The 27,205-nt window shown below is 38.1% G+C and overlaps 1 protein-coding gene across 1 annotated transcript in view; it reads left to right on the forward strand.

The window, feature by feature from the left end:
- The first annotated feature begins 509 nt into the window (after positions 1 to 509).
- LOC102401347 (cytochrome P450 2C9) overlaps positions 510 to 27,205 on the forward strand; it is a 53,931-nt gene continuing 27,235 nt past the window's right edge. Inside the window, exons 1-5 of the mRNA XM_045164106.1 lie at positions 510 to 773; positions 3,161 to 3,323; positions 3,481 to 3,630; positions 19,473 to 19,633; positions 20,859 to 21,035. Coding sequence (XP_045020041.1) covers positions 606 to 773; positions 3,161 to 3,323; positions 3,481 to 3,630; positions 19,473 to 19,633; positions 20,859 to 21,035 — 819 coding nt within the window. The 5' untranslated portion in view covers positions 510 to 605. The remainder of the gene's footprint in view (positions 774 to 3,160; positions 3,324 to 3,480; positions 3,631 to 19,472; positions 19,634 to 20,858; positions 21,036 to 27,205) is intronic.

Below are 27,205 nucleotides of genomic sequence, written 5' to 3' on the forward strand. Positions count from 1 at the left end.
AAATAGATAACTAACTAGAACTTACTATATAGCACAGGGGGTCTACTCAATATTCTATAATTGTCTATATGGGAAAATAATCTAAAGGATAAAAAAAGTGGATATATGTATATGTACAACCTATTCACTTTGCTGCATACTTGAAACTAACTTTTGTAAATCAAGTATACTCCAATAAACTTGTTTAATTTGGTAATAAGTAAATAAAAATGGCATAGAATATACTGATTGTCTTCAAAGTCATAAATTTGCAACTGATCGTTGACTTGAATCCAGAGTTTTGAGCTGTTTTTTGGTATCAAATTATTTATTTCAGTGGTTCTTAATCCTGACTGCACAGTGGAAATTTTTTTTTTTTTTAATTATCAAATGTGGATCCCAGCCCAGTACAAGTAAATGAAAATCTCCAGTCATTCCTGGACAGAGGAAAAACAAGACTAAAGGACACTTTAATTTTATCTTTATCAGTGGCAAAGTCCACTCAGAATAGAGTATAAAGTGGATGTGATTGATTGATATCTTTAGTCCTCAGAGAGACCCAGGTTGAATCAGCAGGGACTTAGATTTCAGGCTCACAGTCGTCTGAGTAAGAAGAGAAGGCGTCAATGGATCTGGCTGTGGTCCTGGTGCTCTGTCTCTCCTGTCTGCTTCTCCTCTCACTTTGGAAACAAAGCTCTGGGAAAGGGAAGCTCCCGCCGGGCCCCACTCCTCTGCCGATTCTTGGAAACATCCTACAGTTAAATGTTAAGAACATCAGCAAATCTTTAACCAATGTAAGTAGACTTTATGCTCCTCCAGTGGCTTGAAAAGGGTAAGTAAATTAAGCCTAGTTTTAAAAATAATATATATTTCTCTGGGCACATTTTTTTTCCTTTACTTTTTAATTTGTATTTATTTATTTTTTAGTGCATTGGGTCTTCTTTGCTTCGCACAAGCTTTCTCTAGTTGTGGCGAATTGGAGCTACTCTCTAGTCACGGTGCACAGGCTGCTCATTGTGGTGGCTTCTCTTGTTGTGGAGCATGGGTTCTAGGGCACATGGACTCAGGAGTTGTGGAATACAGGCTTAGTTGCCCTTTGGCATAAGGAATCTTTCTGCACCAGGGATTGAACTTTCATCAGCAGGTGAATTCTTAACCACTGAACCACCAGGGAAGTCCTGGGCACATTGTTAACACAGATCAGCAAATTACTCCCTGTAAAATCTGGTATTTCTGTTGCCTTTTCTGGCCTGTCATTATCATAAGTAGAGAAAAGAAGTAATGTGTTTTGTGAGCAGAGAAATATTTGTCTTTGCACATGTAATAGAATCAAAATAATGAAGTGGCAAAAGCTGCAAGTGTTACTTACCTTTTTTATTTCACAGCCATTTTCTGTGATTTGGGACTGAAAGTAAGTGATAAGTCTTTTGTGATTAGAGATTTCCTTGCAGAAGTCTTTTACTATATAAGCTGTATGTATTGTTCAGATGGCTATGAAAATAGAACTTTTCTGAAGAAGCGCGTTGTGCTTGGTATTAAGGAAATAGCTCTACATTCAGCACAAGCATGAGTGAATGAGAGAAAGAAGTCACCAGTCAGGGTTGCAGAAGCACTCATTTGGATTCTGCAAGAAGGTCCTGTCTGTACCGGGTAAATACTTCAGGATGGAAGATGTTGTTCCTCTATGAGATATGCATGTCCTGACACTGCCTCTATGATGCTTCCTCCCTTTCTGTGTTAGTGACACCACTGGATCTCAAACTAAGCTGGGCATTAGAGTTATCTGAATTCATTTTTTAAAATATGGAAATCTAGTATTAATCATAGGGCTAGGGAATATGAATTCCCATTGGAAGAACCCTGCACGTGGTTCTGAAGCAGTCAGCTAGGTGATGGTTTAAAGGTGGGCCTCAAGGATTGATGCCTTGCTCCTTAAGGATCAGAAGGTGAATAAGAGTTTCAAATTTAAATCTTCTATGTAGTAGCCATGGGACACTGGAAAGGAAATGGAATTCCACAACCTGTTTCCTTATTTATTGTTGTTATTGTTCAGTTGTTCAGTCATGTCTGACTCTTTGCGACCCTGTGGACTGTAGCATGCCAAGCTTCCCTGTCCATCACCATCTGCCGGAGCTTGCTCAAACTCATGTCCATTGAGACAGTGATGCCATCCAACCATCTTGTCCTCTGTCATCCCCTTCTCCCCCTGGCTTCAATCTTTTCCAGCATCAGGATCTTTTCAAATGAGTCACCTCTTCTCATCAGATGGCCAAAGCGTTGGAGCTTCAGCATCAATCCTTCTAATGAATATTCAGGGTTGATTTCATTTAGGATTGACTGGTTTGATCACCTTGCAACCCAACGGACTCTGAAGGGTCTTCTCCAGCTCTACAATTCAAAGCATCAGTTCTTTAGCACTCAGCCTTCTTTATGGCCCAACTCTCACATCCATACATAACTACTGAAAAAAACGTAGCTTTGACTAGACAGACTTATGTCATCAGAGTAATGTCTCTGCTTTTTAATATGCTGTCTACGTTGGTCATAGCTTTTCTTCCAAGGAGCAAGCTCCTTTTAACTTCATGGCTGCAGTCACCATCTGTAGTGATTTTGGAGCCCAGGAAAATAAAATCTGTCACTGTTTCCATTGTTTCCCCATCTATTTGCCATGAAGTGATGGAACAAGATGCCATGATCTTTGTTTTCTGAATGTTGAGCTTTAAGCCAATTTTTTCACTCTCCTCTTTCACTTTCATTAAGAGGCTCTTTAGTTCCTCTTTGCTTTCTGCCATAAAGGTGGTGTCATCTGCATATCTGAGGTTATTGATATTTCTCCTCAAAATCTTGATTCCAGCTTGTGCTTCATCAAGTCTGGCATTTCTCATGATATACTCCTTATTTATAAGCCAGGCAAATAAACCTTCTGAAGGTGCTGATATGAGAATTCATTGTAATCTGGGTACCAGTTACTTGGGCCATTGCCTAGCATAACAGATGGAAATGGAAACAGTAACAATTGCCATCATACTTACGCTAATGCAGAATTTAATAATTCAGAAATATTTAGGCTGTATGTGGCAGAATGAAAGCATAATAGTAGGATGATAATACATTATGCCTCAGGCACAATATAGTTTCAAATATTGACTTCTTTTGTTATTATGTGTACCTCCTTTCACAGCTTTCAAAAGTCTATGGCCCTGTGTTCACTGTGTATTTTGGCATGAAGCCCATCGTGGTCTTGCATGGGTATGAAGCAGTGAAAGAAGCCCTGATTGATCTGGGAGAGGAGTTTTCTGGAAGAGGAATATTTCCATTGGCTGAAAGAGCTAATCTAGTAAATGGTATGTGTTAAGCATTGGCAATGGGAGTGGGCAGAATGGAAACAGGCATTTGAAGAGCTCTCCAGCAGAGCTTGGTCCATGTGGGGGCCTGCCAAGTGTCAGCTTACTTCTCCTTCCCTAGGACCTCCCTCCTAGTTTCTGTTTCTCCTCCTGGTAGGAATCCTTTTCAGCAATGGGAGGACATGGAAGGAGATGCGGCGCTTCTCCCTCATGACCCTGAGAAATTTCGGGATGGGGAAGAGGAGCATTGAGGACCGAGTTCAAGAGGAAGCCTGCTGCCTGGTGGAGGAGTTGAGAAAAACCAATGGTGAGCAATTCTATGCTCTTATAGCTCTATCTTTAATAGTCTTCTCTCTCTCCAATGATGCCCCTTGGAAGCATTTCAGGATGGGTCACATCTTTCCTATGGGTCATGACTGTCAGCCCTCATGTGGAGGAGAGAGAGTTTGAAGCAGAGAACCAAGCGGGCTTTTGTGTATCTATGCTTGCTGTGTGGACTTCTATGATTACACATACTGTGTGGTTACAAAAGGTCATTTATTCATAGTGTCTCCTGAGCCCTGTTTTAATATCAGAAATCACTAAGAATAGTTTTGAATCATTTCATGAAAGAGAGAGCAGTGGTTTTCCTGTATCACAAATGTGGTTGTCTGTTTTAGAGCATTTCACCAGGGAATACTTGTTAAGTGGACAGGGTGGGAATGACCTCCTCCTGCCCTTATGGAACATGAAACAAGTGTCATATGTGTTTACTTAATTGAACTATATTCTTATATTCAGTCTCACAGACACATCTGAGAGTTATTCCAGGACCCAGGCCTGAAGTTCTGATCAATAGTTCTGTCATCTATGATTTCAGTCCATTAGGAATATCTATCTCAGTGCAGTTCTCCTCAATCATGAGTTCTCTGTAAAGGCATGAGTGCATGCTAAGTCCCTTTGGTCATGTCCGACACTTTGTGACCTTATGGACTGTAGCCCACTAGGCTCTTCTATCCATAGGATTCTCCTTGCAAGAATACTGGAGTGTGTTGCTGTCCCCTCCTCCAGGGGACCTTCCCAACCCAGGGATTGAACCTGTGTCTCCCTCTTAAGTCTCGTGCGTTGGCAGGCAGGCTCTTTACCACTAGATCCACTTGGGAAGCCCTCTCTGTAAAGGCAGCACTATTTAAAGATATCAGTATCAATGATTTCTTGCTACTCAATACTCACTGTATTTATATTTTGAAAAAATATATGCTACACATCAGCACAATACACCAAACCAAGTGATTAATATGAAATGTTTTATTTAACTAGATTTCAACCTAATTAATACCTTTCTACCCTGTCTTCTTGAACTAGAATTTGACTCTGTTTTTGGTTTACCAAACTTTGCTCCATCATTATTGGATTTTGATAACAAATCTGTGGTAAATATTTACTTCCCACTACCAGGCACAAAGTGTTTGTCATAATGACTCTGATTTTTCAGCTTGTATTACAAATTACACTGTTTTAATTTTTTTCTTCAGAATTAAAGACTGAAAATCAGGTTTCATGTGAATCACATATAGATGAAGAAATTTCCCAAAGTTTTCAAAATTATCCTCTACCTGTAAAGTAAAATAAACTTTATTTTAACCTTACAAGCCTGGAATATAAAGTAGCTTGGCATAGGAACCACTAAGTATACATTTTGCTTTTGTTCCATGCCCTACTATTTCTTTGCAATGCTTAAAAATTTTTTTATAGCAAACAACATATAACATGAGATCTATCCTATTACATATTATTGTGTGCAGGACAGTATTATTAACTATGATCACACAGTAGGTCTCTAGAACTTTCATCCTTCATGACTGATACTCTTTACCCATTGAACTCTCCATTTCCTTTCCCCGAGGCCCTGCTAACCAGCAATCTACTTTCTATTTCTGTGAGTTTGACTTCTTTGGCTACTTCATCTAAGTGGAATCATGCAACATTGATCCTTTCACGACTGACTTTTCTATTTAGCAAAATATGCTCATGGGTCATCCATATTGTAGTATGTGACAAGATTTCTTTCATGTTTATGACTGAATAGTACTCCAGTGTGTGTATTTACATATTTTCTTTTTTGCTAATTATTGAGGGATATTTAGGTTCTTTCACCCCATGGCTATATCTATTTGAGATCCCAAATAAGTTCAGTTCTTTTGAATAAAAACTCATAAATGGGACTTCTGGGTAGTATAGTAATTGTATTGAATATTTCTGTTTTTTGAGGAGCCTCCACAGTCAAAATATGAACACAAGGGTTGGTCCAACCACACCATTGGTTATTGATAAGCTGAGGCCAGCACAAAACTTAATGATTAGTGATGTTAGCATCGTCTTACATACCTACTGACCAATCTTCTTTATTTTTTTAAATGAACACAAGTTAAAAATATTGTATAACTCATTAATGAGGAAATAAGTTACAACAAGTAGTAACAGAGTGTTCCAACCAGGTTATAGGACAAGGGTGGAAAAGTACAAATTTAGAGTGAAAAAATGTTGATATGAATGTGCAAATGAAGACAAAACTAGCTAGGAAAGTCAAATGAATCTCTATAGAACAGAGTTTGTATGTCTAGAGACAAGAATTATTTTGTGTCACTATTGTTGAAAATTGAAAAAGTTGCAAAATATCTCCCATAGAATTACAGAACAGTGAACTATATAGATAGTGCATAGTTTTCTACTGAACCATACATTTTCCCTACTTGGTAGCTGTAACTACACCTACATATCCAGGTTTTTAAAAAATCAACTTCCTGAATGGATGTGGTCTACACTCAATATTTTCCCCCAGGTTCATTGAGATAAATGGATACCGTGTAAGTTTAAAGTATACAATATGTTGATTTTATATACTCATATATTGAAATAGATTACTACCATAGCATTGTCTAGCACCTCCATCAAAGTCCCATAATTACCTTTCTTGAGAAAACATGTAAAATCTAATTTCTCAGCAATTTTTAGATATATAGAATTGATGCTTTTGAACTGTGGTGTTGGATAAGACTCTTGAGAGTCCCTTGGACTGCAAGGAGATCCAACCAGTCCATTCTAAAGGAGGTCAGCCCTGGGTGTTCTTTGGAAGGAATGATGCTAAAGCTGAAACTCCAGTACTTTGGCCACCTCATGTGAAGAGTTGACTCATTGGAAAAGACTCTGATGCTGGGAGGGATTGGGGGCAGGAGGAAAAGGGTATGACAGAGGATGAGATGGCTGGGTGGCATCTCTGACTCGATGGACGTGAGTCTGAGTGAACTCCAAGAGTTGGTGATGGACAGGGAGGCCTGGCATGCTGCAATTCATGGGGTCGCAAAGAGTCGGACACGACTGAGCAACTGAACTGAATTGAACTGAACTGAATATGGCTATGTTAACTCTATTAATATTGTTGTGCATTAGATTCCCCAGAACTGATTCATTTTCTAACTGGAAATCTGTACTCTTTGAGCAACATCTCCTTATTTCCCCAACCTCCTGCCCCCTAGAAATCATCCTTCTACTCTGTTTCTATGCATTAGTTTTTCTTTTTTTTACATTCCACATATAAGTGATTTCATATAGCATTTGTCTTGTCTGTCTTATTTCACTCAGCATAATATGCTCACTATCCATTCAGTGGTAGTATATACAAGGATTTACTTCTTCTCATGGATGAATAGTATTCCATTGTGTGTGTGTGTATGTATATATCACTCAAGTGCTGCATTTAAAGTGATGTATATACAGTAGACACTTGAACAACATGGGTTTGAACTCATTGGTCTACTGATATGTGTATATTTACCAGTAAGTACTTGCTACAGTACCACATGATTCATGCATGGTTGGATCCTGGAACATGTAACTGCAGATATGGAAGGCCAACTGTAAAATTGTGCATGGACTTTGAACTGTGGCCACGTGGGATGTGGGTCAGTGCTCCATCCCCATGTTGTTCAAGGGTCAGCTCTTTGTGTGTATATTTATTTTTACTTTATCCATTCAACAGTTGATGGAGACTTAGTTTGTCTCCATATCTTAGATATTGTAAATAATGCTGCAATAAACATGAAGTATAGAAACCTCTATGATATTCTGTTTTCATTTCATTCAGAAGTAGCAGTGCTGGATCATATGGTAGTTCTATTTTTAATATATAGAAGAACCTCCACACTGCTTTACATAGTGACTATAGAAGTTTACATTCACTCCAATAGTGTTTGCTGCTAAGTCACTTCAGTCGTGTCCAACTCTGTGTGACCCCATAGACGGCAGCCCACCAGGATCCCCTGTCCCTGGGATTCTCCAGGCAAGAACACTGGAGTGGGTTGCCATTTCCTTCTCCAGTGCATGAAAGTGAAAAGTGAAAGTGAAGTTGCTCAGTCGTGTCTGACTCTTAGCGACCCCATGGACTGCATCGTACCAGGCTCCTCTGTCCATGGGATTTTCCAGGCAAGAGTACTGGAGTGGGGTGCCATTGCCAATAGTGTTTAAGTGTTCCCTTTTCTCCATATCCCAGTCAACTCTTGTTATTTCTTGACTTTTGATGGCAGCCATTCTAACGTGTGTTTTGTGGTTTTAATCTCCATTTTCCGGGCAAATGGTAACGTTGAGAGCATTTTATGCACTTGTTGGCCATTTACATGTCTTTTGACAGATGTCTGTTCAGTTCCTCTGCCCACTTTTAACCAGGTTGCTTTTCTTTTTATTGTGTTGTATGAGTTCTCTACATATTTTGGATATTAAACCCTTATAAGAAATATGGTTTGCAAATATTTTCTCACATTTTGTAGGTTTCCTTTCTTGCTTATTTTGCTGTGCAGAAAAGCTTTTTACTTTGATGTAGTCCCATTAGTTTACTTTTGATTTTATTGCTTGTCCTTTTGGTGTCACATTTAAAAAATCACATTGCCAAAACCATTCTCAAGGAGTGTTTTCTCTAAGTTTAATTCTAGAGGTTTTATGCTTTCAGGTCTTCCACTGAAGTCTCTAATCCACTTAAAGTTAACTTTTATGAGTAGTAAAGATGGGGTCCTGTTTCATTCTTTTGCATGTGAATTTGTAGTTTTCCTAACACTATTTATTGAAGAGACTATCCTTCTCCATTGAGTACTCTTGGCTTCCTTGTCAAATATTAGTTGATAATATATGTATGGGTTTATTGCTGGGCTCTGAATTCTGTTGCATTGGTTTATGTGTTTGTTTTTATGCCAGTACAATATTCTCTTGATATCTTAGCTTTGTAATATGGTTTGAAATCAGAAATTTTAATGTGTTCAGCATTTTTCATTCTTCTTGGGACTTCTTTGGGTATTTGGGGTCTTTTTCTAATATTTGGATTTTTTTTTCTAAAATTTCTAATTTTTTTTCTAAAATTTTTAATATTTGGATTTTTTTTCTAAAAATACATGTGGATTTTTAGAATGATTTTTTTGTATTTCTGTAAGAAATGCCATTAGAATTTGATACAATTTGGTAGAATTACAATGAATCTACAGACTGCTTTGGATATTATGGACATAATAATAGTATTAATACTTCTGATTCATGGACAGTAAATAGCTATTCATGCCTTATTTAATTATTTTCATCAGTGTCTTTGAGAGATCAGTATAACACTTTTACTTCATTGGTTAAATTTATTCCTAAGCATTTAATCATTTTATTGTGAGAAAAATGGGATTGTTTTCTTTATTTCTTTTTCAGACTGTTTTTAATGTACAAAAGTGCACATCATTTTTTTATGTTGACTTCATATCCTGCAACTTTACTGAATTCACTGATTAGTTCTAACAGTTTTTAGTAGGGTCTTCAGGGTTTTCCATATATAAGATCATAGCATGTGCAGGAAGACTTTTTTACTTCTTCCTTTTCCTTTGTGTGTGTATGCATGCTCAGTCGTGTCAAACTCTACAACCCTAGGGTCTGTAGCCGATCAGTCTTTTCTTCCATGGAATTTTCCAAGCAAGAATACTGGAGTGGGTTGCCACTGAGAGACTGCTGGGGCTAGGATTCCAGTACTATACTGAATAGGAGTGGTAAGAGTGGCATTCTTATTGTTCCTGATCCTATAGGAAAAGCTTTCGATCTGTCACCTTTGAGTACAATGTTAGCTGGGGGGTTGTCATAGATCACTTTCAGTTGTAATGTCTCATTTTTTATGTTGACTTCATATCCTGCAACTTTACTGAATTCACTGATTAGTTCTAAGCTTTTAGTAGAACTTTAGGGCTTTCCATACATAAGATTGTAAGATGTGCAAGCAGACAGTTTTTACTTCTTCCTTTTCCTTTGGACACATTTTATTTCTTTTTACTGAGAGATAGCTGTGGCCTGGACCCCCAGTACTATGTTGAATAGGAGTGGTAAGAGGGGGCAATCTTATATTTTTCCTGATCCTAGAGGAAAAGCTTTCAGACTGTCACCTTTGAGTATGATGTTAACTGTAGGTTTGTCATATATCACTTTATTATGTTGAGTAATATAGAAGTGTTTTTATCAAGAAAGGATTTCTAATTTTGTCAAATGCTTTTTCTACATCTATTGTGTTGATTTTTGCTTTTCATTTTAATAATGTGGTATATTGCATTAATAAATTTGCATATGTTCAAAAGAGTTTGAGAATGATTGGCAATGTTTCTAATACTTAAATGTTTGTGGAATTCACCAGTGAAATCATCTGGTTCTAGGCTTTTTTTGTTGTTGGGTTTTGATTACTGATTTGACAACCTTATCATTTTTGGTTTGTGAGATTTTCTGTTTCTTCATGATTCAGTCCTAACAGCTTGTCTATCCATTTCTTCTATGCTATACAATTTGTTGATGTCATAGTACTTGCTTCAACATTTTTTGTATTTTTGTGGTATCAATTGTAATGTCTCATCTTCACTTCTGATTGTTTTTCATTTGAATTTTCTTTTTTTTAATTAAAAAATTTTAGATAGCATTTGTTATTTTGATTGAGATTTTCTTGTACACCTTTTCATCCATTTATTTATTTGTTGTGTTTTGGCTGCATGGCATGTGGGATCTTTGTTCCCTGACCAGGGATCAAACACATGCCCCCTGTATTGGAAATGCAGTCTCAACCACTGGACTGCCAGAGAAGTTCCTGCCCCACCCACACCCCCTCTCTTTTTTTTTAGATAATCTAGGTAAAGTTTTGTCAGTTTATCTTTGAATTTCTATACTAGAGGTAGTGGTGGTTTATGCACCACCTCTACATTATGTGGTATTCTGGATTCGTCTATATGTTTACCTATATCAGCAAGCTTTATACTTTTGTGCCTTTGTGTTTCTGTTCAGTGCCCTATTGTTTCAACTTTAATGACACGTTTTAGCCTTTCTTGTAAGACATGTCTAGTGGTGATGAACACCTTCAGCTTTTTTTTTTTTTTTTTTTTTTTTGGCCTTTTTTGGAGAATTGTTTTGCCAGATATGTTAAGAGTTTTCTTGGTTGACAGTTTTTTTTTTTCTTTTTGCTTTATCATCCCACTCATTTCTGGCCTGCAACATCTCTGCTTAGAAGCCTGTTGTTAGTTGTATGATGCTTCTGTTGTAAGAGACAAATCACTATTTCCTTGCTGTTATCACACTTGTCTCTTTATCTTTGACTTTTGACAATTTGATTATAATGTATTTCAATGTGGATTATTTTGTTCATCCTAGTTAGAGTGTGTTGGCCTTCTAGAATCTGAGTGTCAGTTTCCCCCCTGATATGGAAAGTTTTTGCCACTATTTCTTCAAATAAGCTTTTTGTCCCTTTCTATCTCTCTTCCCCACAATATGCATATTGATGTAATTATTGGTATTCTGTAAGTTCCTTAGGATTTCTTCATTCTTTTTCATAGTTTTCCCTTTTGATCTTCTGATTAAATAATATTAGCATGGGCTTAGTTACTCTGCAGAGAAGGCAATGGCACCCCACTACAGTACTCTTGCCTGGAAAATCCCATGGACGGAGGAGCCTTGTAGGCTGCAGTCCATGGGGTCACCAGAGTCGGACACGACTAAGCGACTTCACTTTCACTTTTCACTTTCATGCATTGGAAAAGGAAATGGCAACCCACTCCAGTGTTCTTGCCTGGAGAATCCCAGGGATGGCAGAGCCTGGTGGGCTGCCGTCTATGGGGTGGCACAGAGTCGGACACGACTGAAGTGACTTAGCAGCAGCAGCAGTTACTCTGAGGCATGTGGGATCTTAGTTTCCCAACTGGGAATGGAACCCATGTCTCCTGCATGTGAAGGTGGATTCTTAACCATTGGACTACCAGGGAAGTCCTTGTATGATTCTTTTTTGTGTTTTGTCTCTTTATTGACAATATCATTTTGTTCATGAATCATCCTCTTGAACTGATGAAGCATCTTTACCACATTTTTAAAAATTCTTTGTTCATATAAGTAATATCTCCATTTCTTTAGGATCAGTTTCCAGAGATTTATTTTCTACCTTTGGCCATGTTTCCTGCTTCTTTTTGTTTTTGTGACTTCAGGTTGAAATCCAGGATTTTGAAAAAAAAAATTGCCAACCCCCCCAGTCTTTCTTTATTTTTTTTAAATGGGTAGTTCAGAGCTGATTCTGCCTTCTTTTAAAATTATTTAAATTTAATTAATTCATTTTAAATTGGAGGATAATTGCTTTACATTATTGTAGCCCAGTCTTTATATAAGGCAAAACTCTCGCCAGGTATCCTGGCTAGGGATTCTGGGGGCCTCTGAAATCTTTTTCTTTTGAAAATGAAGATGCAACTTCTCAGGCCTTGAGTGTTCAGTTCAGTTTAGTTCAGTTCAGTCGCTCAGTCGTGTCCGACTCTTTACGACCCCATGAGTCACAGCACATCACCAACTCCCGGAGTTCACTCAGACTCACATCCACATCCATCAGTGATGCCATCCAGCCATCTCACCCTCAATCCCTCCCAGCATCAGAGTCTTTTCCAATGAGTCAACTCTTCACATGAGGTGGCCAAAGGACTGGAGTTTCAGCTTCAGCATCATTCCTTCCAAAGAAATCCCAGGGCTGATCTCCTTCAGAATGGACTTGTTGGATCTCCTTGCAGACCAAGGGACTCTCAAGAGTCTTCTCCAACACCACAGTTCAAAAGCATCAATTCTTCAGCGCTCAGCCTTCTTCACAGTCCAACTCTCACATCCATACATGACCACAGGAAAAACATAGCCTTGACTAGACGAACCTTTGTTGGCAAAGTAATGTCTCTGCTTTTGAATATGCTGTCTAGGTTGGTCATAACTTTCCTTCCAAGGAGTAAGCGTCTTGTAATTTCATGGCTGCAGTCACCATCTGCAGTGATTTTGGAGCCCAGAAAAATAAAGTCTGATACTGTTTCCACTGTTTCCCCATCTATTTCCCATGAAGTGGTGGGACCGGATGCCATGATCTTCGTTTTCTGAATGTTGAGCTTTAAGCCAACTTTTTCACTCTCCACTTTCACTTTCATCAAGAAGCTTTTGAGTTCCTCTTCTGCCATAAGGGTGGTGTCATCTGCATATCTGAGGTTATTGATATTTCTCCCGGCAATCTTGAGTCCAGCTTGTGCTTCTTCCAGTCCAGCGTTTCTCATGATGTACTCTGCATATAAGTGAAATAAGCAGGGTGACAATATACAGCCTTGACAAACTCCTTTTCCTATTTGGAACCAGTCTGTTGTTCCATGTCCAGTTCTAACTGTTGCTTCCTGACCTGCATACAGGTTTCTCAAGAGGCAGGTCAGGTGGTCTGGTATTCCCATCTCTTTCAGAATTTTCCACAGTTTATTGTGATCCACACAGTCAAAGGCTTTGGCATAGTCAATAAAGCAGAAATCGATGTTTTTCTGGAACTCTCTTGCTTTTTCTATGATCCAGCAGATGTTGGCAATTTGATCTCTGGTTCCTCTGCCTTTTCTAAAACCAGCTTGAACATCAGGAAGTTCACGGTTCACGTATTGCTGAAGCCTGGCTTGGAGAATTTTGAACATTACTTTACTAGAGTGTGAGAATGGTGCAATTGTGCAGTAGTTTGAGCATTCTTTGGCATTGCCTTTCTTTGGGATTGAAATGAAAACTGACCTTTTCCAGTCCTGTGGCCACTGCTGAGCTTTCCAAATTTGCTGGCATATTGAGTGCAGCACTTTCACAGCATCATCTCTCAGGATTTGGAATAGCTCAACTGGAATTCCATCACCTCCACTAGCTTTGCTTGTAGTGATGCTTTCTAAGGCCCACTTGACTTCACATTTCAGGATGTCTGGCTCTAGATGAGTGATCACACCATCGTGATTATCTTAGTCATGAAGATCTTTTTTGTACAGTTCTTCTGTGTATTCTTGCTACCTCTTCTTAATATCTTCTTCTTTTAGGTCCATACCACTGTCCTTTATCAAGCCCATCTTTGCATGAAATGTTTCCTTGGTATCTCTAATTTTCTTGAAGAGATCTCTTGTCTTTCCCATTCTGTTGTTTTCCTCTATTTCTTTGCATTGATCGCTGAGGAAGGCTTTCTTATCTCTTTCTGCTATTCTTTGGAACTCTGCATTCAGATTCTTATATCTTTCCTTTTCTCCTTTGCTTTTCACTTCTCTTCTTTTCACAGCTATTTGTAAGGTCTCCCCAGACAGCCATTTTGCTCCTTTGCATTTCTTTTCCATGGGGATGGTCTTGATCCCTGTCTCCTGTACAATGTCACAAGTAAGATGGTAGGTGTTGCAAGGGGGCATCAGAGGGCAGACACACTGAAACCATACTCACAGAAAACTAGTCAATCTAATCACACTAGGACCACAGCCTTGTTTAACTCAATGAAACTAAGCCATGCCCGTGGGGCAACCCAAGATGGGAGGGTCATGGTGGAGAGATCTGACAGAATGTGGTCCACTGGAGAAGGGAATGGCAAACCACTTCAGTATTCTTGCCTTGAGAACCCCATGAACAGTATGAAAAAAGGCCTTGAGTGTAGAATTTCACAATTAGTGAAGCTTGCCAAATTCATTTCAGATAATCTTTTGTTCCCTTTGTTGTCTGTCTGCAGCAAGTTCCCGCTTAATACCCTGAATCAGATGAGACAGATACCATTCCCTTGGGTAGCCCTGCAAAGAGCCAGAGCACCAGATGTAAGCTCTACTCCTCTCCCATCCCCTTCAAGAAAGAGCCTGAGGTAGTTCACTTTCTCTAGATTGTACCAAGCCATGCTGGCCATAGCAAACCACAATCCTCACTTTCCTTTATTCTCAGTGGTCCCAGACATCCATACTATCATAGTTCTGAGAGCACCCCAAGTTATTTAAGACAGAAACCATTTCCTAAGAGGCCCCTGAAAAGTCAGTTCATTGGATGCATGCTTCACCCTTCTCTTTCCTGCAATGGAGTAGTCACCACCTTGGCCGTTCTCTTCCAGCATTGAGTTGTGCCAGGTTGGGGGAGTTGCTAATACAGGAAAAATGAAATTGCACTTTTATAAGTTTTAATATGTCTGTTCTTAGCTGTGTACTCATCTATGTTACTGCAACACTTAACTGGATTCTGAAAACCTCATTAAAATTTTTACTGCATTTATCATTTCTAAATCAGTGTTTCTATGGGAGAACAAGGGCAAGGACACCATCTTCCTGATGTCACTCTGTCAGTATATATATATATATATTTTTTTTTATTTTATTGTCAGTATATTTTTGATTCAAGTAATTATTCATCTATAGATATGAACATTTTATCTCTCCACATAATGAATTTTCATTGATTATTTCATTGCAGCAATTTTGTTTTATAGATGTCCTACCAAAAAAGAAAACTTTTCCTCTAATGTGATTTCTTTATTGGAAATATGATAATTTTGATTTAAATGATGCATTTAAATCTGATTGAAATATACTATTCTGTTGCTAGCTACACAGAACAATATCCCAGATGTTCACATAGGGCAACTCTGCCCAAATAATTAATTTTTGATCTGAAAGGAAATGATTAACATTTAATTCCTAAGGAGATAATTTTTAAAAAATCATCAATTTACCTTTTCTGCTTCACTTACCTCGGATTTATGTTTGAAATAGAAATTTTAAATTTTATTCATATTTTTCTATGATCCAGCATATGTTGGCAATTTGATCTCTGGTTCCTCTGCCTTTTCTGCATCTAGCTTGTTCATCTGGAAGTTCTCGGTTCATGTACTGCTGAAGCCTAGCTTAAAGGATATTTTGGATGATAGAAAAGGCAAGGGAATTCTAAAACATTCATCTGCTTCTGCTTCATTGACTCTGCTAATGCTTTTAACTGTGTATTGTTGTTGTTCAGTCCCTTGGTTGTGTCCGACTCTTTGCGACTCCATGGACCGCAGGATGCCAGGCTTCCTTGTCCTTCACCATCTCCTGGAGCTTGCTCAAACTTATGTCCATTGAGTCAGTGATGCCATCCAACCGTCTCATCCTCTGCTGTGCCCTTCTCCTCCTGCCTTCAATCTTTCCAAGCATCAGCGTCTTTTTATTTTTTTATTTTTTTTTCTGTGCTAATATCCTTTTTTATTATTATTATTTTTAAACTTTACATAATTGTATTAGTTTTGCCAAATATCAAAATGAATCCACCACAGGTATACATGTGTTCCCCATCCTGAACCCTCCTCCCTCCTCCCTCCCCATACCATCCCTCTGGGTCGTCCCAGTGCACCAGCCCCAAGCATCCAGTATCGTACATCGAACCTGGACTGGCAACTCGTTTCATACATGATATTTTACATGTTTCAATGCCATTCTCCCAAATCTTCCCACCCTCTCCCTCTCTCACAGAGTCCATAAGACTGTTGAAAAGATGCTCAACATCACTCATTATCAGAGAAAGGCAAATCAGCGTCTTTTTAAATGGGTCAGCTCTTGGCATCAGGTGGCCAAAGCATTGGAGCTTCAGCTTCAGCATCAGTCCTTCCAAAGAATATTGAGGGTTGATTTCCTTTAGATTGACTTATTTGGTTTCATTGTAGTCTAAGGGACTCCCACACAATCTTCTTCAACATCACAGTTCAAAAGCATCAACTCTTCCACACTCAGACTTCTTTATGGTCCAACTCTCACATCCATACATTACTACTGGAAAAACCATAGCTTAGACAAGATGGAATTTTGTAATATCTCTGTTTTTTACTATGCTGTCTAGGTTTGTCATAGCTTTTCTTCCAGGGAGCAAGCATCTTTTAATTTCATGGCTTCAGGCACCATCTGCAGTGATTTTGGAGCCCCTCAAAGTAAAGTTTGTCACTGTTTCCACTTTTCCCCATTTATTTGCCATGAAGTGATGGGACTAGATGTTATGATCTTTGTTTTTTGAATGTTGAGTTTTAAGCCAACTTTTTCACTCTACTCTTTCACCTTCATCAGGGAACTCTTTAGTTCTTCTTCACTTTCTGCCATAAGGGTTGTGTCATCTGCATATCTGAGGTTATTGATGTTTCTCCCAGCAATCTTGGTTCCAGCTTGTGCTTCATCCAGCCCAGCATTTCCCATGATGTACTCCGCATAGAAGTTAAATAAGCAGGGTGACAATAGACAACCTTGTCATACTTCTTTCCCAATTTTGAAAAGTCTGTTGTTCTATGTCCAGTTCTAACTGTTGCTTCTTGACCTGCGTACAGGTTTCTTAGGAAGCAGGTGAGGTGGTCTGGTATTCCCATCTCTTTAAGAATTTTCCAGTTTGTTGTGATCCACACAGTCAAAGGCTTTTAGTGTAGTCAATGAAGCAGAAGTAGATGTTTTTCTGGAATTCTCTGTTTTTTCTAAGATCCAACAGATGTTGGCAATTTGACCTCTTGTTCCTCTGCCTTTTCTAAATCCACCTTGAACATCTGGAAGTTCTTGGTTCACATACTGTTGAAGTCTCACTTGGAGAATTTTGAGTATTATTTTGCTAGCATATGAAATGAGTGAAATTGTGCAGTAGTTTGAACATTCTTTGACATTGTCTTTCTTTTGGATTGGAATGAAAACTGACCTTTTCCAGTCCTGTGGCCACTGCTGAGTTTTCCAAATTTGCTGGTATATTGAGTGCAGCACTTTAACAGCATCATTTTTTAGGATTTGAAATAGCTCAGCTGGAATTCCATCACCTCCAGTATCTTTTTCACATAATATTTCCTAAGGCCCACTTGAATTCACACTCTAGGATGTCTGGCTATAGGTGAGTGATCACACCATTATAGTTATCTGGGTCATTAAGATCTTTTTTGTATAGTTCTTCTGTGTATTCTTGCCACCTCTCATAATATCTTCTGGCTCTGTTAGGTCCATGCCATTTCTGTCCTTTATTATGACCATCTTTGCATGAAATATTCCCTTGGTATCTCTAATTTTCTTGAAGGGATCTTTAGTCTTTCCCATTCTATTGTTTTCCTCTATTTCTTAGCATTGATCACTTAGGAAGGCTTTCTTATTTCTCCTTGCTATTCTTTGCAATTCTTATTCTGGTGGGTTAAACTTTCCTTTTCTCTATTGACTGTGTGGATCACAACAAACTGTGGAATATTCTTAAGGAAATGGGGATACCAGATCACCTGGTATGGATTGACTGGTTTCATCTCCTTGCTCTCCAAGGGATTCTCAAGAGTCTTCTCCAGCACCACAGTTCCAAAGCATCAGTTCTTCAGCTCTCAGCCTTCTTTATTGTCCAACTCTTACATCTATACATGGCTACTTTAAAAACCATAGCTTTGACCATATGGACATTTGTGGGCAAAGTGATGTCTCTGCTTTTTAAAACACTGTCTGGCTTTGACATAGCTATTCTGCCAAGGAGCTAGCATATTTAAATTTTGTAGCTGTAGTTTGTGCCAGTCTATTTGCCATGAAGAGATAGGATCAGATGCCATGATCTTAATTTTTTGAATGTTGAGTTTTAAGCCAGGTTTTTTCACTCTCCTCTTTCACCTTCATCAAGAAACTCTTTAGTTCTTCACTTTCTGCATTAAAGTGGTATCATCAACACTGGATATGCTTTGGAAGGACTGATGCTGAAGCTGAAGCTTCAATACTTTGGCCAAACCAATGCAAAGAGTTGACTCATTGGAAAAGACCCTGATGCTGGGGGAAATTGAGGGCAAGGTGTGACAGAGGATGAGATGATTGGATGATATCACTGACTCAACGGACATGAGCTTGAGCAAATCCAGGGAGATAATGATGGACAGAGAAGCCTGGTGTGCTGCAATTTGTGAGGTCACAAAGAGACAGACATGACTTAGTGACTGAACAATAACAACAATTCATATTTTAGGCAAGAAACCCATTTTATAAAAAGTTATTTTTCTTGTTCTCATTTATTTTATTTGTTTTTTATTGGAGGATTTTTGCTTTAGAATGTTGTGGTGGCCAACATTGTTCATTTGTATGTTTTTTCTCATATAGCATGGATACTTGCTGCTTTTTAAAATCTGTTCCTTTAAATACATGAATTCACCTACAATCTCTGTTTAACTTCCGTGTTGATTCTAGAGATCATTCTTTCAACTATTCATTATGTAAAGCATTTTGAGGTTCTCAACTATTCTCTTTTTTCTATATCAGTGCTTTATTTTCTACAGGCTTTGCAAACAGATAATATTCAGCGCTGATAAATATGTTATAAAATGATATAAAAAGTCTTTTAAACTGTTTTCTTTTTTCCCCCCGTTCAACTTAACAGGCCCTTTGCGTGAAAAGAGTACATGTTAAAGCAGTGGATTTTAATTGATTTTTTTCTTTTCAAAAATCATTATTTACATAGCTAGGGTGAAATTACCTACTCAGGTTAAGGTAAAAGTGATATGTTGATTTTATGCATGTGGAATACTTTGCTATTAACGCAATTAGCTGGTAAAATATTGCTTTGTGAAAATGATAGTCACTCAGTTGTGTCCGACCCTTTGCAACCCCATGGACTATCTGTGGAATTCTCCAGGCCAGAATACTGGAGTGGGTAGCCTTTTCCTTCTCCAAGGGATCTTCCCAACCCAGGGACTGAACCTAGGTCTCCCGCACTGCAGGCAGATTCTTTACCAGCTGAGCCACAAGGAAGCCGAAAATATTGCTTTCGAGTTTCTAAAATTACCTTTACCTGTTATCTTAAATACAAATGTCTCCTATATGTTTTAATGACGTGTTTAAATTGTTTGTTATTCTTTAGGGTTGCCCTGTGACCCCACTTTCATCCTGGGCTGTGCTCCCTGCAATGTGATCTGCTCCATTATTTTCCAGAACCGTTTTGATTATAAAGATCCAGTTTTTCTAGATCTAATGGAAAGATTGAATGAAATCCTCAGGATTCTGAGCTCTCCATGGGTTCAGGTGAGGCCCAGGTCCTTTCTTCTTCGGGAATCATTTCTGCTCTTTACTCCATGAGGTCCAGATACACCAAGAACTGAGGTGAGTGTGTGAAAAGCACAGTCCTGCCCAGAGCTTAGTTAGCATCATGGAGGGCTCATCTGGGGACGATGGTGGAGCCCTTTAATGATAGACAGGAAAATTCATGCCCAGAATACAGAACTGTAATTCAGTCCTATTGACACTCTTCAGTGGTTTTCCCACCAATTTCCAAAGCCACTTTCCATAAACTATTTTGGTAGCTTCCCCAAAGCATGCCTACAGCAGTAGAAGGACTTCCATGTCCTTCTGGAAAACCTTCTATTACCCACAAACCTTTTCACCCAGTCACCACTTAAGGACTTCTTCAGCACATTAAGTTGGCAGAAATATCTGTGTTTGGAAAGAAAAAGAATGTCTCCTTCAAGGGGGAGAGTACTGCCAGGGGACACTGACTAGGAGAGGAGTGTTTGGTGCTTCAGCTGGCATCTTAACTGACAAGGTAATTGCTTTGGGGATGACAAAGTTGATTGGGGTTGTTTGGTGTAGGAACCACAAACCAACATCACAGGTGTTGTTGGTTTGTGGTTCCTACACCAAACCAACAGCCTCATCACCTTTGCTGAGCTGACATGTTCTGCCCTCTACCTAAAAGACAATGATATGACCTTGCAGAGGTCACTTAATTGCTCTGGGGGCCAGTGACTTTATCACATTGAGTTAAGTTTCATGGTTTTTAGTATTCTTTCAGTCCTGAAATATGATCTTATGTTTGAGTCTATGAGAGAGTAGTAGAAACATCAGGGACCAGCCCTGAGCTGTATATCAGATTGTCCAAACTCTCTTAACCTCTGTTGTTTGTCATCTACAAAATGTGAGTCATAGTATTTCATGCCATCCCATATTTCATGATAGAAGGAAAGAGTTGATATAAGAAAATGAGATAATTTTTATAACAGTGCTTTTATACTATACATATAATATATGATTATAGGAAATGATTATCATATTTGATACCTGGTCAGAATGTTCTCCCTCATAGATATCTATCAGTATAGCAAATTATGTACCTGTAAGATAAGAATTTCCCTCAATACAGAGACCATATTATATTAATACTTATAATACCATTTCTGACAAGGTTTTGGCATATGGTATAGAAGTATTATTAAAGTGATCTTCATTTAATAAACAGTTGTTTCTCTCCTAGGTTTGCAATAATTTCCCCACACTCCTTGATTATTTACCAGGAAGTCATAACAAAGTACTTAAAAATGCTGCTGATTTAAAAAGTTATGTGTTGGAGAAAGCAATGGAACACAAAGCATCCCTGGATATTAACAACCCTCGGGACTATATTGATTGTTTCCTAATCAGAATGGAGCAGGTAAAATGTTAATGACAGTTCAGTTATCTGATCGATTGTGCATTCTGTGGTTCATTGACTAGTTCTGTATTTACCAGAGTTATTTTAATGGTCAGGGAAGCAATGCTGTCAAGCAGTTTAAATACATATTGTGTGCATGATAAGTAGAAAAATTGATCCCGCTCTTTGTATAATAAGAATCTACCCAAAGAGACAGAATAACACCTCAGGTGAAATGTAAACAATTACAAACAAGTTGTTGTTTATTCGCTAAGTTGTGTCCTATTATTTTGAGAAAATACAAAATATCATGCTGTAATATGAAGACAGTCATGGTAATTGCACACACTGTGTGATGGAATGGAAAAGAATGGCTTATGGCAGCTGGCCTTCCTGTATGTCCAGCGGTTGTGAATATAATAATATATTTGCATTGAAAGACGGGGGGTGGGAATTTCAGATGGGTATATGCTGTATTCAGCAGTGCAGAGAAGTGTGATGGGAAAGAGTAGGTGGATGGAAGAGAGAAACCTTAATTGAGTGTAAAGTAAAACGGATTGACATAGATATGGAGCTGGAAGTTGGTGTCTGTGAGCACCATTTGTGGAAAAGACTGTTTTTCCCACATAAGTCATCCCTTTCAGAAATCAGTTGACTCAAAATGTGGAGGGTTATTTATGTAATCTCAACTCTATTTTAAAATAATCTCTGTCTTTATGTCAGTGTCACATCATCCGGTGGTCTTAATTACTAGCTTTGTAGTTAGTTTTGAAATTGAGACGTCCTTTAACTTTGTTGTTCTCTCTAAAGATTGTTTTGGCTTTTGTGGTCTCTTAAATTTCCATGTGGATATTAGAATAAACTTGTCAATTTATACCAAGAAAGTGATTTTGCTAGTGGTTGCAAAATTTTAGTGAGCCTATGCCTCTAGACTGTTAACTTCATGTGTGTTCCTCAGTGTTTTTCTCCCTCCTTAGATGGGGCGGGAAAGCGAGAGTGGGCCAGAGCTGGGAATTTCACTTCTCCCACAGCTAGAGCTAATTGGATGGGATATTTCTCTACCCTCAGGTCAGATAGTGTCTGATAAAACCCCAGCAGGTGAGGCTCTGGTTAACTAGCTTCTCTTGAGGACAGGCCTTCTTAAGACTTTATTTGTCTACTCAATCTTGCAATATCTTTTTTCTTCTTTCACATTCAACATATTTGTGTATTTGGGTCTTTTTTTTTTAATTTAATTTTATTTTTTTAAACTTTACATAATTGTATTAGTTTTGCCAAATATCAAAATGAATCCGCCACAGGTATACATGTGTTCCCCATCCCGAACCCTCCTCTCTCCTCCCTCCCCACACCATCCCTCTGGGTCGTCCCAGTGCACCAGCCCCAAGCATCCAGTATCGTGCATTGAACCTGGACTGGCAACTCGTTTCATACATGATATTTTACATGTTTCAATGCCATTCTCCCAAATCTTCCCACCCTCTCCCTCTCTCTCAGAGTCCATAAGACTGTTATATACATCAGTGTCTCTTTTGCTGTCTCGTACACAGGGTTATTGTTACCATCTTTCTAAATTTCATATATATGCGTTAGTATACTGTATTGGTGTTTTTCTTTCTGGCTTACTTCACTCGGTATAATAGGCTCCAGTTTCATCCACCTCATTAGAACTGATTCAAATGTATTCTTTTTAATGGCTGAGTAATACTCCATTGTGTATATGTACCACTGCTTTCTTATCCATTCATCTGCTGATGGACATTTAGGTTGCTTCCATGTCCTGGCTATTATAAACAGTGCTGTGATGAACATTGGGGTACACGTGTCTCTTTCCCTTCTGGTTTCCTCAGTGTGTATGCCCAGCAGTGGGATTGCTGGATCATAAGGCAGGTCTATTTCCAGTTTTTTAAGGAATCTCCACACTGTTCTCCATAGTAGCTGTACTAGTTTGCATTCCCACCAACAGTGTAAGAGGGTTCCCTTTTCTCCACACCCTCTCCAGCATTTATTACTTGTAGACTTTTGGATCGCAGCCATTCTGACTGGTGTGAAATGGTACCTCATAGTGGTTTTGATTTGCATTTCTCTTATAATGAGTGATGTTGAGCATCTTTTCATGTGCTTGTTAGCCATCTGTATGTCTTCTTTGGAGAAATGTCTATTTAGTTCTTTGGCCCATTTTTTGATTGGGTCATTTATTTTTCTGGAGTTGAGCTGTAGGAGTTGCTTGTATATTCTCGAGATTAGTTGTTTGTCAGTTGCTTCATTTGCTATTATCTTCTCCCATTCTGAAGGCTGTCTTTTCACCTTGCTAATAGTTTCCTTTGATGTGCAGAAGATTTTAAGGTTAATTAGGTCCCATTTGTTTATTTTTGCTTTTATTTCCAATATTCTGGGAGGTGGGTCATAGAGGATCCTGCTGTGATGTATGTCAGAGAGTGTTTTGCCTATGTTCTCTCTAGGAGTTTTATAGTTTCTGGTCTTACGTTTAGATCTTTAATCCATTTTGAGTTTATTTTTGTGTATGGTGTTAGAAAGTGTTCTAGTTTCATTCTTTTACAAGTGGTTGACCAGATTTCCCAGCACCACTTGTTAAAGAGATTGTCTTTAATCCATTGTATATTCTTGCCTCCTTTGTCAACGATAAGGTGTCCATAGGTGCGTGGATTAATCTCTGGGCTTTCTATTTTGTTCCATTGATCTATATTTCTGTCTTTGTGCCAGTACCATACTGTCTTGATAACTGTGGCTTTGTAGTAGAGCCTGACATCAGGTAGGTTGATTCCTCCAGTTCCATTCTTCTTTCTCAAGATCGCTTTGGCTATTCGAGATTTTTTGTATTTCCATACAAATTGTGAAATTATTTGTTCTAGCTCTGTGAAGAATACTGTTGGTAGCTTGATAGGGACTGCATTGAATCTATAGATTGCTTTGGGTAGTATACTCATTTTCACTATATTGATTCTTCCAATCCATGAACATGGTATATTTCTCCATCTGTTAGTGTCCTCTTTGATTTCTTTCACCAGTGTTTTATAGTTTTCTATGTATAGGTCTTTAGTTTCTTTAGGTAGATATATTCCTAAGCATTTTATTCTTTCCGTTGCAATGGTGAATGGAATTGTTTCCTTAATTTCTCTTTCTGTTTTCTCATTATTAGTGTATAGGAATGCAAGGGATTTCTGTGTGTTGATTTTATATCCTGCAACTTTACTATAGTCATTGATTAGTTCTAGTAATTTTCTGTTGGAGTCTTTAGGGTTTTCTATGTAGAGGATCATGTCATCTGCAAACAGTGAGAGCTTTACTTCTTCTTTTCCAATTTGGATTCCTTTTATTTCTTTTTCTGCTCTGATTTCTGTGGCCAAAACTTCCAAAACTATGTTGAATAGTAATGGTGAAAGTGGGCACCCTTGTCTTGTTCCTGACTTTAGAGGAAATGCTTTCAATTTTTCACCATTGAGGATAATGTTTGCTGTGGGTTTGTCATATATAGCTTTTATTATGTTGAGGTATATTCCTTCTATTCCTGCTTTCTGGAGAGTTTTGATCATAAATGGATGTTGAATTTTGTCAAAGGCTTTCTCTGCATCTATTGAGATAATGATATGGTTTTTATTTTTCAATTTGTTAATGTGGTGTATTACATTGATTGATTTGAGGATATTGAAGAATCCTTGCATCCCTGGGACAAAGCCCACTTGGTCATGGTGTATGATCTTTTTAATGTGTTGTTGGATTCTGACTGCTAGAATTTTGTTAAGGATTTTTTCATCTATGTTCATCAGTGATATTGGCCTGTAGTTTTCTTTGTTTGTGGGATCTTTGTCAGGTTTTGGTATTAGGGTGATGGTGGCCTCATAGAATGAGTTTGGAAGTTTACCATCCTCTGCAATTTTCTGGAAGAGTTTGAGCAGGATAGGTGTTAGCTCTTCTCTAAATTTTTGGTAGAATTCAGCTGTGAAACCGTCTGGACCTGGGCTTTTGCTTGCTGGAAGATTTTTGATTACAGTTTCAATTTCCGTGCTTGTGATGGGTCTGTTAAGATTTTCTATTTCTTCCTGGTCGAGTTTTGGAAAGTTGTACTTTTCTAAGAATTTGTCCATTTCTTCCACGTTGTCCATTTTATTGGCATATAATTGTTGATAGTACTCTCTTATGATCCTTTGTATTTCTGTGTTGTCTGTTGTGATCTCTCCATTTTCATTTCTAATTTTATTGATTTGATTTTTCTCCCTTTGTTTCTTGATGAGTCTGGTTAATGGTTTGTCAATTTTATTTATCCTTTCAAAAAACCAGCTTTTGGTTTTGTTGATTTTTGCGATGATCTCTTTTGTTTCTTTTGCATTTATTTCTGCTCTAAGTTTTAAGATTTCTTTCCTTCTACTAACCCTGGGGTTCTTCATTTCTTCCTTTTCTAGTTGCTTTAGGTGTAGAGTTAGGTTATTTATTTGACTTTTTTCTTGTTTCTTGAGGTGTGCCTGTATTGCTATGAACTTTCCCCTTAGGACTGCTTTTACCGTGTCCCACAGGTTTTGGGTTGTTGTGTTTTCATTTTCATTCGTTTCTATGCAAATTTTGATTTCTTTTTTGATTTCTTCTGTGATTTGTTGGTTATTCAGCAGCGTGTTGTTCAGCCTCCATATGTTGGAATTTTTAATAGTTTTTCTCTTGTAATTGAGATCTAATCTTACTGCATTGTGGTCAGAAAAGATGCTTGGAATGATTTCTATTTTTTGAATTTACCAAGGCTAGCTTTATGGCCCAGGATGTGATCTATCCTGGAGAAGGTTCCATGTGCGCTTGAGAAAAAGGTGAAATTCATTGTTTTGGGATGAAATGTCCTATAGATATCAATTAGGTCTAACTGGTCTATTGTATCATTTAAAGTTTGTGTTTCCTTGTTAATTTTCTGTTTAGTTGATCTATCCATAGGTGTGAGTGGGGTATTAAAGTCTCCCACTATTATTGTGTTATTGTTAATTTCTCCTTTCATACTTGTTAGCATTTGTCTTACATACTGCGGTGCTCCCGTGTTGGGTGCATATATATTTATAATTGTTATATCTTCTTGGATTGATCCTTTGATCATTATGTAGTGACCATGTTTGTCTCTTTTCACAGTCTTTGTTTTAAAGTCTATTTTATCTGATATGAGTATTGCTACTCCTGCTTTCTTTTGGTCCCTATTTGCATGGAAAATCTTTTTCCAGCCCTTCACTTTCAGTCTGTATGTGTCCCCTGTTTTGAGGTGGGTCTCTTGTAGACAACATATGTAGGGGTCTTGTTTTTGTATCCATTCAGCCAGTCTTTGTCTTTTGGTTGGGGCATTCAACCCATTTACGTTTAAGGTCATTACTGATAAGTATGATCCCGTTGCCATTTACTTTACTGTTTTGGGTTTGAATTTATACACCGTTTTTGTGTTTCCTGTCTAGAGAATATCCTTTAGTATTTGTTGGAGAGCTGGTTTGGTGGTGCAGAATTCTCTCAGCTTTTGCTTGTCTGAAAAGCTTTTGATTTCTCCTTCATACTTGAATGAGATCCTTGCTGGGTACAATAATCTGGGCTGTAGGTTATTTTCTTTCATCATTTTAAGTATGTCTTGCCATTCCCTCCTGGCTTGAAGAGTTTCTATTGAAAGATCAGCTGTTATCCTTATAGGTATTCCCTTGTGTGTTATTTGTTGTTTTTCCCTTGCTGCTTTTAATATTTGTTCTTTGTTTTTGATCTTTGTTAATTTGATCAATATGTGTCTTGGGGTGTTTCGCCTTGGGTTTATCCTGTTTGGGACTCTCTGGGTTTCTTGGACTTGGGTGATTATTTCCTTCCCAGTTTTAGGGAAGTTTTCAACTATTATCTCCTCAAGTATTTTCTCACGGTCTTTCTTTTTGTCTTCTTCTTCTGGGACCCCTATGATTCGAATGTTGTAGCGTTTAATATCGTCCTGTAGGTCTCTGAGATTGTCCTCATTTCTTTTAATTCGTTTTTCTTTTATCCTCTCTGATTCATTTATTTCTACCATTCTATCTTCTAATTCACTAATCCTATCTTCTGCCTCTGTTATTCTACTATTTGTTGCCTCCAGAGTGTTTTTAATTTCACTTATTGCATTATTCATTATATGTTGACTCTTTTTTATTTCTTCTAAGTCCTTGTTAAACCTTTCTTGCATCTTCTCAATCCTTGCC

This window comes from Bubalus bubalis, chromosome 23, assembly GCF_019923935.1.
Source record: "Bubalus bubalis isolate 160015118507 breed Murrah chromosome 23, NDDB_SH_1, whole genome shotgun sequence".
In the NCBI taxonomy this organism is placed as follows: Eukaryota; Metazoa; Chordata; class Mammalia; order Artiodactyla; family Bovidae; genus Bubalus; species Bubalus bubalis.